General features: G+C 41.0%; 1 protein-coding gene across 1 annotated transcript; it reads left to right on the top strand.

Annotated features, from left to right (window-relative positions):
- Positions 1–219: 219 nt before the first annotated feature.
- HMGCS2 (3-hydroxy-3-methylglutaryl-CoA synthase 2) lies at positions 220–17,935 on the top strand. The gene is given in 9 exon segments (XM_059057522.2): positions 220–232; positions 8,979–9,106; positions 11,687–12,066; positions 14,249–14,318; positions 14,321–14,395; positions 14,397–14,425; positions 15,470–15,577; positions 16,214–16,350; positions 17,829–17,935. Coding segments are annotated over 9 exon segments (1,047 nt in total).
- Positions 17,936–20,244: the final 2,309 nt, after the last annotated feature.

Raw genomic sequence — 20,244 nt, 5'->3', positions numbered from 1 at the left:
AGCCTTAGGAACATAATCTACAGTCAGGTCGGCAGAGGCTGACCACTGAGCCAAGAGCAGCACTGCACTGAAGGTACAGCATTGCTTGCTCAGGGTGGCTGGGATCTATTCCCAGCAATGCTACTGCTGGCATAGAGCCGTGTGTGTGGTCACAGACAGCAGAGACAGCAGAACTGGTCAGCACAGCTTCCCTAGAAACAGTCACAAACAGGGATCAAGATGTCATATGCGGGTATGTCTGACAGAGTTACTTTCAACAAGCAGTAGTCAGAGTGACACATGAAGCAGAATATGGGACCCAAGTCTCGACAGCATCGGGGACGATTCCCATGAGAGGCTAAGGCTTAAACAGGACAGTGTAAAACACTGCTGGTCATTTTTTCAAGATTTTTTTTGATGGGGACCATTTTTTAAACTCTTTACTGAATTTGTGACAATATTGCTTCTGTTTTATGTTTTGGTTTTCTGGCCACGAGGCATGTGGGATCTTAGCTCCCCGACCAGGGATCGAACCTGCCCCCCCCTGCACTGGAAGGCGAAGTCTGGATTGCCAGCTCTTTCATTTGGGCCAGTTCAGTTCTTCCTTACCCATCCTCAGCCTTAAAGTCTTCCTTGAAGGGAGTAAGAGTAGTTTATGCTATTTCCTTCTTTGATCCACCCAAAAGATCAAAAAATAATAATTATTGTAAAAATGGATGGACATAAGTCTTACAGAGAAAAAGCTTCAAATATACCATATGATATTATTGATGTAATAGGACATGAATATGCCAAGCAGTTAGTAAGAATATACCAAGAATATAGCAATTTCAAGTAAAAGATTCAGCAGGTCTAGCATAGGTCCTAAGCATACTTATATTAATAATACGTATATTAACATATAATATTAATTAATTATTAATATTAATATAATATAGTAATTAGATATTAATATAATATAATTAATATTAATATAATATAATTATTACTATTAATATACGTATTAATAATATGTATATTAATAAACTCCCAGATGGCTGTCCTCCCGTGTTCCAGCAGAGGATGTTAGTTTCTGTCATGGTAGTCAAGCAGCTAAAAATACATTACTGATGTGAATCTCCAATAACTGTAATGGCAACTAATAACAGTATGCCATTGTCTAATCTCAGGCAAAGCAGCACCAGGGCTGATAAATAGCGATATTTCATGGACAGTGAGGCTCTGACAAATCTCTAGCTCATAGAGTACAAGATTTCTGAAATATTTACATTAATAACATTTTACTCATACAAATGTAACTTAGGGAAAGCTAAGCATCTCTTCTGATTTGGCAGCTGTTCCCATGTAACTCATCAATAGTAATATATTAAATAAATCTAATTATTTCTAGAAGCTGTCTTTTTATAAGATGAAAGAACAAATCTTTGTGATTAACCAGGGGCTCTCTGGGAAAACTGGGAAATCCTAAAGGTAGTTTTACATGCAGAAAATATCCCAAAGTATTATTTAAAAAATTTTTTTTGAATGTAAATTTTGATTTTAGGAAGGCAAAGATCAAGTTGTCAGGAGATTCAAAAACTTACAATAGGAAAAAGATCATGGTGCCTGAGAAACAATACTCAATAAAACATTAAAACAATAAAACATTAAAAGAGAGAGAGAGAGAGAAGGTAACATGATTATAAAGAACTTTAGCTCTTTCTTAAATGACAAGCCTTTATTTTCTTAAATAATCAAGGACATGATAAAGTCAACACAAACCATAGAAGGTTATTCTGGTAGACATTGAATCTTTGTTGTTCTAGGCAAGTGTCACCGAAAGAAAATAAAAAAGAATAACCCTTTATATTTGTAACTGAAGGCAATAAACAGTAAATTAGGAAACAAGCACATTGAAATTAAGCTCACTTTATAAGAATTTAAATATTTCATAACTTTCAAATTCAAGTATTATAAACAAAGACAAATAACATTTATTTAAAAATTGTGTCCTTCCATATTCCAGAACAAACTGATGTTTTACTTTACAACCATCTCAGGGGGTTCATGAGGTTAAAACTAAGTTTTATATAACATTGCTAAAATATCATTAACATGCCATGCATTCATTGTCACTATCTTCAAATGAATCAGTAAGTAAGCATTTTAACACTTCTGTTTCTGTTTCAATTTTCAATATGGTTATGGTAAACATTAATAGTTACAATACATAAATAAAGCTCCCTGGGGTCTTCAATCAGCTTGAAGAGTGCAAAGGGGTTCAGAGACCACCAAAACAGTCCTTTAAGACAAAACTAATCTTTTCCTTAGCAAACAAATATGTGCAGAGTTGTATTTCCCTGAAATTATTGTTCCTAAACAGAGTTTCATTCACATATACTAATCATCACTTTTAACCAAAGTAATTTTTATTTCACAGAAAAAACTTGGGGTAGACAACTGGAGTTACACACCAGCATCTTCGCAGTCCTGCAGAGCTCATAAATACAATACAACTTTCTATAGCCATACTTTATACAACTTCTCAAAATGGCAAAAATGAACAGTTCTTTAATAGACCCAAAGATAGTCTATGAAAGTCTCTATATAGTTTCTCTGTAGCGTATAAGAGGAAGCAAAAACATAGAAAGTTAAAATAATGCTTAGTAAGTAATGTTTCAGTGCTCTGTCTTACTTAGAAATTATGCAGGTATCCAATGAAATTTCATTTATTAATTCAATTTAATCGTAGTCTAAGGTTTTAAATTACCTAAACATTTTGGAAATTATCCTCAAGTTGATATACTACAAAACATAATTGTTAAAATAAAATTTTATCAGAATAATGAGTCAATTTGGTGAAACACAGTTTTCATATTTTTACATTTTTCATAACTTTAAGTATTAAGTAGAAATAATGACAGCTTATTTGATCAGTAAATCTGTCTAAGTTTGGGAACAATATACCTACAACAGAATAAAATCTACATTTATACTCATCTGTGATAAATCAGTGAAGACAGCTATTTTTAGTAACTAAAATTATTAAACTAGCTTCACTTGCCAAATATTTACCTAAATTGTGTGAATTTGAATTCTTAAAACATTTCTGAGTTATTCTCTGTAAGGATACTTTTTAAGTCTAATACATTGAAAACAATAAAGGTTCAATTTCCTTATTTTCTTGGAATTTTAGAAATATTCAATTTATGTAAGTGCTTATTTATCTCATCAGCTAATCAGAATAGAGAGCCTTTAACTTAAGATAATTTATAATCTAATTTGTTAACACCGATGGCAAGTAGGAAAATATTACACCCTCATACAACTAGATGTAAAGATCTCTTGAATCTGATACATAGACATCCAGACTGAGACAAAGGGAGTTTACAACTTCAATTCTAGAATTTCAGCTATGAGTCAGAATAAACACATAATTACAAAACTCACCGGTCCATTTCAAAGAGCTGTTCTTTTCTGCAAAATTCTTAATTACTTTGAGCTCCAAAGAGTCAACAAACAGAAAAGACAAACCAGATTCTCTGTCACCTCTCACCCAGTGAAATAAGATCTATCAACTATTAATCCATTTATAGAGATCATCAAATGAACAGACCATAAAACCAAACTCCTGACTGAAAAGGCCAATAAACTAGATTCTCTGTGAAGAAATGACCTGGGATACCCAACAGAAACAAAAATCTCTTTAAACCGTTAATTTATTTACAGAGATCATTAAATAGACCATAAATCCAAATTCCCAATAAGGAATAATTCACCCCATCCCTCAAATATCGGGGACCTGTGCTCTGATTGCTGACCGATGCTTCTCACCACAAAGGTGCAAACACAGAGGCCATTGTCCTCATACCTTGCTCCGTTTTTGCAACACCTCCCCTTTAAGCTGCAGTGACTTCCCAAAGATTTAAAGAGCAGGAACCCTTTCCCCCATCCTGCTTCATTTTCCTCTTTTTCCACTCTTGGGAGCCAGACATCAAAGACTAGGACATTCAAAAGCAATCATGTATGTGGGGAAATTATTAATAGAAAGTGACTGTGCATGCCCAGGGCAAGGCAAAGTCTCAGAAAACACCTAAGAAAAGCTTAAGTTTACACCTCAGGCTGGTCTTTAGCACAGAGATGGCCTACAACAGTCAAAAAAAAAAAGCAAAAACAATAACAAAAAAACACAGCAAACCCTGGAGAAGGGACAGAATCCAATTTCCAGAGCCACTGCATCCTCCAGTTTCAACCAAAAAATCACAAGGCTTACAAAAGGAGCCTGGTATGTTTTGCTACGGTTCAGATTCTTTTGGCATTCCACAGTTACTCTGTGACTCATATATCACTGTAGCTTTTCTCCTTCCAAACTACAACAAGGCCTTCATTCTTTGACAGCCCTGCATCACTCAGCCTCAACTCCACACCATGTTACATAGAAAGTCAGCCTGTATTCTCTCCCATTCACTCATAATTAACGAAGTACTACTTGGTGCCAATGACTTTTACCATAAATGCAAATGCAGCATGCAAATAATGCATTACTCAGGCATTCCTCAGAAAGTATTTAAGCATATTATACAGAAAATTATTTTTTTTCCCCACATTATCAGCAGAATGAAAATACACTTTTAGAAGTTTTTTCAGAGAACGAGCAAACTCCCTAAATTAGTCCTTTAAGGTACCAGGGGTACATGACTCTAGCTTGAGAAACACCTTTCCGTGTTTAGGTTCATAAGGTAAGTCTTTATATTCCCCCATCAGCCCAGGAGTTCTCTTCCTTCTTGTCAGAAGACAAGAACAAAACATTTATTTTGTTGTCAAAGGCACTTGGGTTCTAATCCCAGGTCTGTCAGTTAAGAGCTGTGTGACCTTGAACAGCTCATTCAACCTCTCTGAGGTTGTTTTTCTATCTGTAAAGTAGAAAAAAAAAAAAAAGACTTTTTTTAGGATCATCGAGTAGATTTAATGAAATTGTTCGTCAAGGAAGGTATTAAATTGGGAGCACAGTGACATGTGTCCTATACTCCTGTAGCAAATCGTCTAAAGAAATAACACACTTGAATTGCTACTCTCAGTAATATTATAACTATATCGCCTCAGGCAGTCATTGTCCTGGGATAAGAATCTAACAAAAAGTTTCGGCACTTGATTAAAGTTCCTGAGACTCACGGTGAGCAAAGTTGTCACAGGGGAAGAGGTGGATCATCTGCATGAGCAGTTCTAGGACGGGGGAGACACGCTGTGCTCTGGAGAATGAGGGGGTGGCCCAGCCTGTGGCTGACTCTATAAACTCCTGGAAGCAGCTCTCCCAACACAGTGGTTGTTCTTTGGGGAACACTGGCTGAGCATAAGAGGGGGACATGAGGCAGTGGTGAGCTTAGAGCCCAATCATGGGCCAACAGCTGGACCAGAAGTGCTTTTCCTGTAGCAGTGGTCAAATACATCCAATGAACATGCCTGAACACTCTCTAACAATTAGAACAGTAGGAAGACCTAGAGCTGCAGCAGTAGACCAGTATCTGAGAGAGCTGTCTGCTCCTGTGAAGGATCCATGGCACCGGTGGCCTGGATGCTCAGAACCACTGCTGATTTTGGAAATAGCAGTGGACTGTGATGAGACTGAGTTTGAAAGGATCCTACCTGAAGAATTTTTTTTTAATGGGAGCAAGTATAAAGTGGCTTGCAAAATTTTTCACAGAAGAGAGAGTAAATACAGCTTTACTAGGATATTAAATTTTTCTGACTTCCAGTGTGATAACAGAGCAGGGAAATACCTTTAATGTGATTTTTTAAGATTCTGCCTTTGTCTCTGAATGTCTCACAAGGCTAATCCTCTTTTTAGGACACAGGTGAACACAGTAGAGCTTGGGTTACAAAAACATGCCTATTGCCCACACTGGGGCCAACCAACAAAGATGAGGGCTGACATGTGCAGCAGTCAGTGGAAAGCTCCATTTGGCCAGACTGAAATGTGAGATGCTACAGACATAGAGAATAGACTTGGGGGGGTGTGTGGGGGGTTGGGATTTGGCGATTAACAGATGCAGACTATTATATAGAGAATGGATAAACAACAAGGTCTTACTGTGTAGCACAGGGAACTACATACAATATCATGTGATAAACCATAATGAAAAGGAATATATATATACACACATAACTGAATCACTTTGTTGTACAACAGAAATTAACACAACATTGTAAATCAACTATACTTCAATAAAATAAAATAATGTGCGATGCTGAAAGAATCTTCCACATAACTCCCACTTGCACCCCATCCCCAGGGAAGAAATATTTAAATGTTGACTGGAAATGGTACTGAAATGCTAGATAAAGCAGATATCAGAAAGCAAGAACAGAGGAGGCTAAGCTGCCTCTGCTCCAAAGCTGTAGGGAAATTCTTGGAAGCCCATAAAACAATACTTGAAAATATAGACACCTGCCACATAATGTAAAATTTCTCATAACTTCTCAGAGAACAGAAGAGACAGCCTCAGCATTATAGCAGTTTAGAGGATTGCCCTAATTCATAAATCAAGTTGCTGACATACACAGGAAGAAGAAAAGAACCTTACATATCCTGTTAAAACCCAACAGACTTTTTAAATGAGCCATGGAACAAGGTCCTGTGAGCCTGGACCTGGTCCTGACCTTGGAAAGATCAGGCTCTTCTGGATCAAGTTCTTCAGAAGGAATTAGAGAGAGCCATTATTGAACAAATGTGCATTTACCAGAGAATTGGTGGACCATCCAAATAGTCACTTTTAGCAAAAACTCAGGAGGAATAGGAAAAAGTGTCAATCCTGACTGTTCCTAGATAACAAATCAAAGAGCAAAGTTGGTCCCGGAGGCACTTGAGGTTGAATTCCTGCCAGCAAGGTCCTAAGGGATGGGAGAAACACATCCCAACCTCAGGTCAAAAATTTCCACAGAGCACACAGTCATTTTCTACTGCTTAACAATCTACCACAAACTTAGTGGCTTAAAACAACACATTTGTTATCTCAGAATATCCACGGGTCAAGGGCTTCCACATAGCTTAGCGGGGTCCTCTTACTTGTCCAGAGGCAACACTCGGATCATAGGGGCCACCACAGCTCTCTGTGTCCTGACCCCCACAAACACCTCAAACATGGTGGCCTGCTTCTTTGAAACTGACTAGAGAATCTCTCTCTTATAATGTAATATAAGCCCTAGAGTGCCTATTCCATCACTATTCATCCTATTTGATTGGCTAGAAGTAAGTCCCAGGTTCCATTTACATTCAAGGGGAAGGGATTACACAAGGGGTGTGACTCATTAGAGGTCACCTTAGGGTGTGTCTGCCAGACACTAATACAATTCATTGTTGTATATGTTTGTGTACATGTGCACATGGGCATGTTCACCTTGGTCTGTGCTCCTCCAGACTCAGACACTGAGACAAGGGTTCACTTGGAATTGGGAGAAGATCCTACGAAACCTGCAGGGGAGTGAGGAACTGAGATAGGGAAGGGAGGCAGCTAATAAAGGGTGTGTGAATAAATTACAAACTATGAGCAATTTGAGCCTTAATCTCTCTAAGGAACTCTGGAAGCCCGCCTGCTACACATGCTGCAAACTTATCACACATTGGAGCAAGGGAATTGAGGTATTTATACACCAATAGCAGGCACTGAAAATGGTGAAGCCTGAGAGGATACAGGCAGAGCCAGACTACAACTCTTTTTCTTTTTTAATTTTAATTCTTTTTATTTTATTATTATTATTTTTAATATCTTTATTGGAGTATAACTGTTTTACAATGGTGTATTAGTTTCTGCTTTACAACACAGTGAATCAGTTATACATATACATATGTTCCCATATCTCTTCCTTCTTGCGTCAGACTGCAACTTTACAATCCCTAACATCACAAGTGTGATCACTAGACTTCCGCCCTTGGTACTTAGCATCTAATTACCCTAAGAAAAAGCAAACAGAGAGGAGAGGAAGATGAAGGAATATGTCTGAACTGGTAAGTTAGTGGAATACCGGGCCTCCTCTTCTTATCTATCCCTTGGGGACAGAAATTGTGAATCCAAAACTAAATATTTGTGTCACCGACCAGGGTTCTTGGCCTTCCCCACTCAATTGAAATTGACTAGCGGCCAGACAAGAAATTCAGGCAAGTCTTTAAATTGGGGGTCTGCTGCAGCAGGGGGGAGCGGAGAACAAACAACAGGTCCCCTTGCTTGCTCGCTCCCTGAGGGAGGGCAAGCTTGCTCCTTATATGGGGTGAGGGTAGGGGTGTGTCCAGGGGTTGGGCCGAAGAGGTGGCTTAGGTGTTTTGCTCACCCCTTAGGTGGGGTTGTATGCAGGGGGCATGTGCAGTCCCCTGCTTTTGCTCCTGACCCCCTGCTTTTGCTCCAGGCTCTTCAAAAGTGGCATTTGGGTTTTTTGGTCTCTTTGTGTCTTTTGGGTCCAGAATTTGGCTCAACTGCTGCATGCACGCAGTTATTTTTAGTCCCATAGAGTTTCTTTGTATCTCGTTGCTTGAAGAGAGGTGTGTCCAGGTGCAAGCATTGCAGCACTGCAGCAAAGGGTCCCAGGTCCCAACAAAGGGTCCCAGGTCCCAGCCTGTCTCATTTGCAAATATTTTCTCAGGTGAAAATACAATGGAATGAGAACATTTTATTCACTATTCACAAGAACTTCTGGAAGAACAATTGAAGGCCAGAAATTCAGGCAGGACCATTCTCTGAGAAGGAAGCAGATAGAGCAAAAATCTATCCCTTCCAGGGAGCCGTGCCAAACAGGGAAGGGAACTTGTTTGGAGCAGGAGCTGAAAAGATCCCTGAGCGTGAGGGGTACAGCAGGGACACAGCTGAGAGGGGAGGCAGAGAGGACCCCTGGTTGGCCAGGCAGGCAAGGAGGGCCTTTGGGAAGAACAGGAATGTCTAATAAGATTTCTTTAACTTTTTTTTGAAGTATATAATATACACAAAAAAGTCTGCTTATCAAAAGTGCACACCTCAATGACTTTTCACAAACAGAACACACCTGTGAAACCAACAGCCAGATCAAGAAACAAAGCACGACCAGCGCCCTAGAAGCTGCCCTTGCACTCTGCGTCGTGGTCCGAATGCGGATTGGAAAAGAATTTCCAGACACAAGGCGGAATGTAAAGAAGACGGAATTTATTAGAGGGAAGGGTCGCTGCCAGAGCAGCAGGCCAGCTTCTTGATAAGGAGAGTCGATCCTCAGCAAGCGTTTCTGGTCTGTTTTTAAAGCCAGGGAACCTGCGAGTCATCTGCTGACTGGGCAGAGTATGTATACTTTCAGTATGCTGAGCTGGAGAAGAACGGGTCATGCTGTTTAGGAGGGCTCTGGGACATTGCGATGGTTGCAATGTGACAGAGTGATAGGAGTTCTGTAACTCTTTGCTCCAGCAATGTTGGCCCTTTGAGTTTATCTTGTTCTTTGTCCTTGGAGCACCACACTCTGTTCCAGTCATGACCCCTCCACAAAAAGGTAACCACCAGCCTGACCTTGAACAATATGATCAGCTTTGCCTGTTTCATAGTTTAAATGGAATTGTACAATCTGTACTCATTTTTGTCTGGCTTCTTTCACTCAGCATTGTGTATGTGAGGCCGTTCATGTCATGCATAGTTGTATATCACTCATTCTCATGCTGTGTAGTAGTGCATTCCGCAAATATGGCACGTTTTATGTGTCCATTCTACTGGTGATGGGCACTTGGGTAGTTTCTTGAAATGATTTAGTTCATGTTTTTTGTGCTGTACAATGCAACCTTCTTCTCTGTCTCAGCACAAAACTTTTAATCAATGATGTGTGATATAAGGGGATTCTTTAAAGTGAATGCAAAGAACTGCCAGGGCCAGTGTCAGGGACAGCGTGGGGTAGAACAGAAGCCACATGAGAACCAGTCACATCAGGTTGACTTTTTTTTTTTGATACCTTGAATTACTCATTCAGAATTCATTCAGCAAAAGTACATTCAAGTCACCTAGTCAGGCTGACTAGAACCAGGCAGATCTGGAGAGAGGTCTCTAGTGGAAATCTGTTGTATTTTTTCTTCTTTCTTTCCTTCTTGAGAAATTCCATACAGTTTGGAGCTGCTGATTATAAAACTCCACTTACGTATCAAGGGAATGGATATGGGACCCCAATAAAAACAATTTAAAGTTTCTTTCTCTGGAATTTGAATCTTGAGAATTGAAATTTGTTTGGAATTGAGTTACCTAATGCACACCCTAACAGAAGTTTTGTGAATTCATGCTGCTGTGACTCCCAGAGTGTCCCCAGTTCCTCTCCTTCTCAAGACTATAAATATTCCTTCTTTCTAGTGTGCATAGGGTTCTTTTGTTTGCCACCAAAGAACCTGAACTGCTGAAGCTCTTCTGACCTACAATCTCTCCCCCATATGCCTACCTAAATTGTTATGGAAATTTTCACGTTAGTGATTCCTTGAGGGTCTACAGTGAAAATAGATGCAATACTACAGCTGTTGTATGAAAGTATTGGGGAGGGAATCTCTAGTAAGCTAAAATTAATTACTGAAACATTAGTTGTCATGGATTTATCAGCTCTCATTTATCATTCCTTCATGAAGGGGTAGAATATAGCATGGATAGTTTTGGGTTAGAATGAGGCAGTTTTGCACATGATACCCCTCCAGATGAAAATCTCTGGGCAACTGGGAGAAAGGTACAAGGGCATAGGTAGTTGTCGGCTCAGTGGAAGGAGGCTTTTGGAGACAACTACGAATGGTCCTCTATATCCACAGGCTCCACATCCACAAATTCAACCAAGCTTGGACCAAAAATATTCAGGAAAAAAAAAAATCCAGAAAGTTCCAAAAAGCAAAACTTGAATTTCCCAGGCTCTAGCAAATTTATACATAGTGTTTACATTGTATTTGTACATAGTGTTTACATTGTATTTATAGCTATTGACATAGCGTTTACATTTTATTGCTTATTACAATAATCTAGAGATGATTTAAAGTACATAAGAGGATTGCATAAGTTATATACAAACACTATGCCATTTTACGTAAGGGACTCAAGCACCTGCAGATTTTGGTATTCATGGGGTTCCTGGAATCAGTCCCTTGAGGATATCAAGGGACCACTGCCTTGTCAACATCACTGGTTAGGCCAGTTTAACTTATTGTATGTAGCCAGTAGTATGGCCTCCTATCCAGAACAAATGGCTCAGAAAGAATGTTTTCTGATTTTGTTTTTGTTTTATTTCCCCCCCCCAGTGATTCTCATGTCCAGCAGGTTTGGGAACCACGGAGTTAAATGACTTCTTATAATAACTTTGCATTAGATTTTACCTCGATACGTTTTCATTGATCATTTTTATGTGACATTAGTTTCCTGAGCTTTTAAAAGGTAGTGTGGTTCAGGGTAGATTTTCTAACTTTACTGAGCTCTCTCTTTTGTTTTCGTGCAGTGTTCAGAAATATGGCAGCTAGCTGTCTGAGGTTTCCTGGCTCTGTTCCACCTCCCCGTGTTTACCTCGACCTTCTCTTTCCTTTGTAGCTGTTGTTCTTGTCCTACTCAGTTTTGATTCCACTCCCAGCAGTTTCTATTCAGTGTCCTTCCAATCCTGGAAAAGAGCTCTGGTTCTTACCAGAGTTCACATCCGGCTCCCACTTTGTAAGAATCAACTGTGTGTATCTCTTCCCAACTTTGTACTCATGTTAGTAGCTTGCAGTTGGCCATGGCAGGAGTATTTATACCATGGAAATCAGCAAGCACCACAAATTGGACTGTTAAACAACTACCAGCACACCACTGGCTATGCTGCTGTGGCTCTTGAGATCTTACTTGTGTGTTTGCCAGAGGTAGGAGCCAGTTTTCTGGGAGACCTCAGCACAGTTAGATCTTGCAGAGTATGTCTAAGTGGATCATGCCACATCCTTGCTTTCACACTTCTTCCAGCTGGCATCGATCAACATTTCACTCTTGATGATTTACAGTTTATGATCTTTCACACACCCTTCTGCAAGATGGTCCAGAAATCCCTGGCTCACCTGATGTTCAATGACTTTCTGTTAGCCAGTGGCAACACACAGACTGGCCTCTATAAGAGGCTGGAAGCCTTCAGGTGAGTCCTCTTCATGAGAAGGAGGAGGCTTCCTCATGCCTTGAGTCTGGACCACCAGCCACTCCTGTGGGAAAAGACAAGAATCCTCCAACACAGTAGAAATGACACCAAGTCCTCACGTGGGTTAGTGCATTATTGTCTTCTCAGAGACCTCACCCTGTATCTTAGGGAGAATGGGGGCCTTGCCAGAACCTCTAGATCAAGTGATTATAAGAAGCTTTGGAGAGTAATAGAAAGGGGAAAGGGAGTGTGGCTAAATTAGTCAGGCAATAAACATGTTATGAACATCAACTATGTATCAGACACCATACTAAACTCTGGGGACACAAAAGTGGATGTGACTCCATGATACATGCCTAGAGGATCTCACAGTCTGTACAGAAAGAAACACCTAGAAGCAAATAATCACAATACAGGATGGCAACTCGGGGAGTGTCTGGTCTCATTCTCACTAGCCATTGGCTTAATGAATGTCTTGCTTGTTGCCTCAAATCCCTGCACCTGTGAAATAGGGATAGTCCAGCTCACTCCCCTTCGATGTCAATAAAGCAGGGAGAATGCTGTTTAGTGATGCGATACTCCAAGACATTCAGAAAAGAAGAATACAAAGAGTTCTCACTGGGAAGGGAATCTTTCCCTTTCTTCTTGGTATCTGTTCAAGTTTTGGAGTATTTTACCAACATCTGCCCCTGTTTCTAACTAGTACTGCTAACCCTGCCACTAACATCCAAATTAGCACAAACACTGCTTCTAAGACCTACCCCATGGAAAAAAATTCTAACATATACCAAAGATAATAGCTTAACATCTCTAATATATGAAAGTCTCGTCAATAATAAGAAAAACACACTAAGTAGTAAACTGAACAAAGTATATGGACAAGAAATTTCCTCAAGGAAGAAATGCACATAATCATATTTTTAAATGTGCATACCCATTAGTAACAAATATTAACAAGTTAACGTTTTCTTTAGATAGCATTTACAAATTTTGAATACCCAGAATTGAGTCTATGAGAAAATGAGCAATAGTAAACCGATACAAAGATTTGGGGGAGTAATAGGAAAACATGAAGCAAAAGCCTTAAAAGATGTGCATCTTTGGCTCAGTAATTCCACATGTTTAAAAGAACATGTAGCTATTCCTCAAAAAACTAAAAATAGAACTACCATATGACCCAGAAATTCTACTCCTGGGTATACATCAAAAAAAACCCCAAAACACTAATTTGAAAAGATACATGCACCCCAACGTTCAGAGCAGCATTATTTACAATTGCCAAGGTGTGGAAGCAACCTAAGTGTCCATCAACAGATGAATGGCTAAAGAAGATGTGGTACACATATACAATGGAATACTACTCAGTCATAAAAGAGAACAAAATTTTGCCATTTGCAACAACATGGATGGACTTGGAGGACATTATGCTAAGTGAAATGAGTCAGACAGAGAAAGACAAATGCTGTATGATATCACTTGTAAGTGGAATCTAAAATACAACATACCAGTGAATATAACAAAAAAGAAGCAGACTCATAGATAGAACAAACTAGTGGGTACCAGTGGGGAGAGGGGGAGGGGCAACATAGGGGTGTAGGAGGTATAGACTATTGGGTCTAATATAGGCTCAAGGATGTATTGTACATCACGGGGAATATAGCCAACATTTTGTGATAGCTGTAAATGGAAAGTAACCTTTTAAAATTGCATAAAAAATTTTAATGAAAAAAAATGTTTCCTGAAAAAAAAAATAACATGTAGCTATTCTCTGTAGTATTTTAGCTAATGAGGACAGAAATGGGGTGATCGGTTAAAGTAGGGTACATCATATCATGGACCATTTGGCAGCCTTTAAAAATAATGTTAGAGAAGCTGACAATGTCATAGAGAAAATTAGTTAAGGAAGCATGCTAAACAGAATGTATAGCATGATTTTACTTTCCAATAAACTGTATAAAATTAGGAATGGATTCCATAAGAAAACTGTGACCTAAGTGCTCTCTCTGAATGGTAAGACTATTAGTGACAGTTTTCCTCTGTGGTTTCTGTATTTCCAAATACTCTATCATAAAAAACATGTGTCCCAAAGTCTTCTCTCCAGTAGCTGTTACACTTTTTCCCTTGCTGCATTCCTTCCCTCATGTGGCTTCTCGCCTGTCCTATTCCTCTGGCTGCCTCACAGGGGGCTAAAGCTGGAAGACACCTACACCAATAAGGACGTAGAAAAAGCATTTCAAAAGGCCTCTCTAGACACATGTTCAACAAGAAGAGCAAGGCCTCCCTCCACCTCTCCACACACAGCGGGAATATGTACACTTCATCCCTGGATGGATGGATGCCTGGCCTCACTTCTGTTCCAGTGAGTACTGCATGTGACCCCACCTCCTCTTACCCATGACCTCTGGTCTGAGGGTTCAACCAAGTTTTGTTCCTCTTCTGGTTCAGAAGTTTTTCAAAAAGGAAAGAAAGAAGGAAGGAAGGAAAATGAAAGAACAGTTTTCAAAGGTATAGTATGTGTAGGCAGATTTACCATCAGTATTAAACAGTGGTCTCCAAAGTGAAGTGCACGTATGATGCCAGGGGATGAGCAAGATCTATTTGGTGCAGCAGGAAAATAGTAAAACTTTTATGCATATTTTAATCTCATCCTTTAAAATCTCTGTACTCAGGAAAGCATGTTGGTCAAGAGATTCTAGCTTTAGAGCCCACAACCTGTGTTCAAATCTCTTTACCATTTATTAGAATGGAAAAATACTTAACCTTTATGTGCCTTCTTTTTTCCCAACTATAAAATTTGTATAATAATAATACCTACCTTCTAAAGTTTTGATGAATGTTAAATGTCTAAAGCAATTAAAACAGTAATGCTCAGCAGGGGCCCAAATGTTAGTTTTAATTTTTATAGATATTCTATTTTGTGGATTTTACAAGAAAACACTTGTACTAGTACATGCATACAACATGAGAAAAATATATATGTATATCATTGGACTTGTTCAAATTATTCATAATGAGAATATGATAAAAAAAAGTTACAACTGCTGAAGCATTGCCAGTCAACATGGGGGCCTTGAAATGAGTCCAGTGGTCTGACCTTCACTTGGAGGTGCCTTCAGAGTTCACTGAATTCATCTTGTCTTCCTGGGTGGGGAGAAGTTCCTTTTACATCCCAGAAATTCTGTTATGCTCACTGTGACTTCTGTATCTTAGACTTTAGCTGTTCTCCTCTTGGTAAGTTTTCTTCCTTCTGGGCCTAACCCCGGGGTCTCCCAGAAGTCCGTGTTTGTATAGAGTGCCCAGAACCCATTTCTAGTTGCAAGAGGTTGACTAGACTGGTGGCTTATTTGCAGTGTGGAACATAATGTTGATGTGTGGTTTTAGGTTTTGATTTCTTTCCCCGCAGTCCCTCTGCCCAGGACTTGGCTGGCTCCAGGATTGGTGCCTTCTCTTATGGCTCTGGCTTAGCGGAAAGTTTCTTTTCATTTCGGGTATCCCAGGATGCCTCTCCAGGTGAGTCCAGTCTTTTGATCAGGCACTTCTGGCCAGTTTCATCTGGTAAAAGAAACCACTTTGTGTCTCACCCCTACCAAGGCTCCCACCTTGACAGAATTATGTTGTGATTAAGAACAAAGAAAAGCCCTGAAGGGATTTAAGCAATAGAGTAAGTTTGTCTAATTCATGTATTCGAAGCACTTCCCTGGTTACTACTTAGAGACTAGACTGGTGAGAAACAAAAGTGAATATGGGGAAACCAGTCAGATTGTTCCAGCAAATAGTCTAGGCAAGAGGTGATGGTGGTGGTTTGGTTGCAACTGGTTAAAGAGAAATTGATGGATTTGAGATATCCAGTAAACATTTGTTGATTATTTTATGATGGATGTGATCAAGGGCATACATCTAAGCGCTAAATGGGATACACCTTGAATAAATGAGGGTCTGCCTGTATGTTTTGCTGACATTATGTTTGCTAAGCTTTATCATTTCTTGACATTTTAAGCCATACATAGAGCGCTTTCCCCTGGGGCAGGAGCTCCCACAGAACCTGGCTCTCCATTGGACTTGTGATTGGTAGCAGTGATGACAATGAAGTAAGTTTAAGAGTCTTACTTTTGCTTCCCAGGCTCCTCTGCCTGCCCCTCCCCACCGCCGCCCCCCCGGAGAAGCTGGTATCCAGTACATCAGACCTGCCCAAATGTCTCACCTCCTGGAAGCATATGTCTCCTGAGAAGTTTACAGAAATAATGGACCAAAGAGAGCAATTCTACCACAAGGCTAAGAAAAAAGGCAGAAAGAGAGGAGGAGAAGGCAATTTTTCTCAGATTCTATACCAGGAGCTGAGAGCCAGGGATTCATCAGAAGTCTAGAGCATAGTGGGTGAGAGTGACGACTTCTATCAGATATGATTGGGAGAAGGTTTGTTAGGTGCAAAAGGGGAAGAACTGGGTGGGGGAAGCAGAAGGCAGAGTTGGGAAGAGGTAGGAGGTAGCATGTGGCTTCCCAGCATTGAGCATAGATAACCACCCAAAACAGGATACTGCACGATGAAGTCCCATGGAAGCCAGATGTATGGTCTTTGAAAATACTATCTATGCAACAGTTGAAAAAGCCCAGATTTTGGAGCCAGTTATCAAAGTCTAAGCTGAGCTGTGATACTTATCAGCTCTTTATCTTTGAGAAAATTATTGAACTTTTCTCAGTTGCCTCATTTCTAAAATCATACGAACTTTGCAGGATTGCCAGAGATTAATGAATTAATTAATGATAAATAAGTTATCAGCAAATATTACCGTCTTCTCCCAGCTACCCCCTTTCCTTACCAAACATAAAACAAAATAGTGCCTCCAAAACGCAACAAAGGAAAAGTACACCAAAGCAAAAGTTAGAACTGGAGAAACCAGATGGTGGTTTTAAAATCAGGGTAACCCTATTTTTGCAAGCAAAACTTGGGACACATGACTTGCCCTGAAAAGGAGATTGAATTTATGGAATTGAGAATGTTCCAGAAAACCTAGACCTGGTAGTCATTGATCTTATCTGGAACAGGGGACATGTTAGAGCAAAAAAGAAGCCAACATAAAATAAAAATAGGACCTCTGAGATGAACGTTAATGGACAAAACTTTGAAATACTACGATGAATCAGAGTTGGAAAACTTAGGGCTAGGAAGGAAGTGTCTATTAGAAAACAGGATGCTCTGAGGTACACCTCTAGCTAGGTACCATTGGCAGAAGGACATGATGAAGATTTTCAATGGAGGAAGGGCATGTTTACTGCAGAAAACGGCATACTCCTATAACAAAATTTCTAGTAGACAAGTCTTAGGTACTAGCTCCAAGAGAGCTGCTTCTGGTTCTTCTGATGGCCCAGTGCTCTACTGGGTGTAGACAAGGTGACCTCGCTACCCCTTGCAGCACAGCCAGGAGAGCTCCACGGGAAGGTCTAGGCATCCCTATTACCATTTTCTTTTCTTTTCTTTCTTTTTTTTTTTTTTTTTTTTTTTGCAGTACGCGGGCCTCTCACTGTTGTGGTCTCTCCCGTTGCGGAGCACAGGCTCCGGACGCGCAGGCTCAGCGGCCATGGCTCACGGGCCCAGCCGCTCTGCGGCATGTGGGATCCTCCCGGACCAGGGCACGAACCCGTGTCCCCTGCATCGGCAGGCAGACTCTCAACCACTGCGCCACCAGGGAAGCCCCCTATTACCATTTTCTCTTCCTCAACCTCCATGCAGCCCTTTGTGAGTATTGCCTTTTCTCATTCCACAGTGAATTTCTCACCACCTGGTGACAAAAACAGCCTTTTCCCAGGTTCTTAATACCTGGAGCGAGTCGATGAGCTGTATCACCGAAAGTATGCCCGGCGTCTGGTCTAAAGGTGAGGAGTGAAATTTTAGAGTGTAGGTGGCTTAAAGATTTTCCTCTGGGTAACAGATGCAGTTCTGAGAGTGTAACCAGGCCACAGAGGGTTCGTAGCTTCCGAAATCATCAGAGGTGGGGAGTTTGTACCACGAGGACCAAGTAAAACTCTTGGGGCTCTTTGCCCATGAAAAGGCAAAAGCTGGGGGAGGGGCGTGTTCTTAAATCTTGAATCTGAAAAAAGGAGTCAACTCGTTTACCTGATCTACTCATGATAGGAAGCTCCCCTAGAAGCTTGATAGAAACAACATTAGCATCCATAACAGAAGCAGGCAGGCTGTGAACCTGAAACTATGGAACTCATTACTCCAATGGGGCGGGTCGGTAACAAAGATGAAGTGCATCAGAGAAGGAACACACCAGTGTGTTGGAGAGACTCATAAGGAGACAGGGTGCTGGGGATTCTGTGGGAGGCAGAAGCGTTGGCTGCAGGGGACCTTAGGCTGAGGGGCTGTGAGCAAAATCCTCCCGTCTTGCGAGTCCTTCTGGGGAGAAGAAGTGAGATTTGGGAAATAAGTGGGGAGGGGCTTAAGGAGAGAAGAGTTGGATGGAAGTGGATGGAATCGGGAAGAGAAATAGAATTCTTTATGGTACTTTTTAAAGGAAAATCAAAGATTCAGAATTAGAATCTTGTGGTGCATGGACCCAGATATCTGCCTTCAGTTAATCTTCCAAACTGGGAACATAAGCAGAATGGAAGTGTGAGAAGCAATTTCTTTTACAAGCCATAAATCTCAACAGATCAGTCCCTGCACCCGAATACTTCATCTATATTCTCCTGTTTTTAAATTTTTTCCCCTACTTTGGTATATTGAAGGGGGAAGACTAAAACTGTTTGCCAAGGGCAGGGTAGGGAACAGGGAATGATGAGGAAGAAGTCCTGGGTAAACGAGATACTGGATAAAAACAGGAAAACTGCAGGATAAGGGGTGTCCTCTGTTCACTCCTAACCACTGCCAGCGTTCTCAGCCCTGTGGGGGAACTGAAGTGTGCCTCTGGATGTTAGGAGGGTAAGAGAGGTTGGAAAGGGGGCCGACCGGCCAGGCTGCAGGGTATGGTTGAGAACGGTAGGCTCCATAAGCAGGACTCATCAGACTTTGGTACTACCAGGGAGTCATCTGTTTGTTTGCTTATCTGTTGTTTGTTTGTAGTATGGTTCTTAAGGGCAAGTCAGTGGCAAAGAGGGGGGCCATTAAATGTGTCAAGCTACTTCATTCATCAGAAGCAGAGAGAGAGAGAGAGAGAGAGAGAGAGAGAGAGAGAGAGAGAGAGAGAGAGAGAGAGAGAGGAGAGGAGAGAGAGAGAGAGAAGAGAGAGAAGAGAGAGAGAGAGAGGAGAGAGAGAAAAGAGAGAGAGAGAGAGGAAAGAGAGAGAGGAGAGAGAGAGAGAGAGAGAGAGAGAGAAGAGAGGAAGAGAGAGAGAGAGAGAGAGAGAAGAGAGAGAGAGAGAGAGAGAGGAGAGAGAGAGGGAGAGAGAGGAGAAAGAAGAGACAGAGTACAAGAGAGAGAATTGGGATTAATAGTCAAAGGGAGAGTTTCCCAAATCAGGTTCCTCCCTCTCCTGGTCCACATGCTTAAGCAGCGTTGTACCAAGAAGAGAAAAGTTGGGGCCTCATCCTTGTCTCACAGGAGCAATGAACCTACACCAGTGAGATGTTAGCTGAAATAAAGATTGTACGTCAGTGCAGTGCTCTGCAGAGCTCTGCCATCTGTGCTGCCCAGCCCTGCTCTCCCATCACAGACAGGACGTGTTATGGGGACCCTGCCCACCTCGCAGCTTGGCTCCCATGGCGTTGGGCTCAGGGCCCTCAGATGTCCAGGTATGTTGCTGGAAGGGCAGTAGAACACCCCAGGCCTCGGGATATCTTTAGGAGAGCCTGCATCGGGTAAGGAGCAGGTATGGGGAAAGGGGGGATGCTCAGGGTGAGATTCATGATTGAATGTCCTTCTTTTGTTTCTCTAAACTTTACAGATATGTGGAGAGGTTCTACCGCCAGGCCAGCCGCCACAGGGCGGGTCCTCAAAGTGCAGCAACAATCGACAGGGGTTAGGGAACTGAAAGCACCAAGGTATGGGATCAGAAGGGCACAAACAACTGATGGTTACAAGGCAAATTTAATAGCAAAAGCAAGCCATATATATACCCCTCAAGCAGGGACTTTGCATAGTTCATTGTAAGCAGGACTTTGCATATGACATTTGAAGCAGGGACTTTGCATAGACATTTTTCTATAGAACTGGGCTTCCCTCTCGGCTAGTCGGCCTAG

This window comes from Kogia breviceps, chromosome 1 (assembly GCF_026419965.1).
Source record: "Kogia breviceps isolate mKogBre1 chromosome 1, mKogBre1 haplotype 1, whole genome shotgun sequence".
In the NCBI taxonomy this organism is placed as follows: Eukaryota; Metazoa; Chordata; class Mammalia; order Artiodactyla; family Physeteridae; genus Kogia; species Kogia breviceps.
Note: the sequence above shows the minus strand (reverse complement) of the source record. Positions and strands in the feature narration are given on the sequence as shown.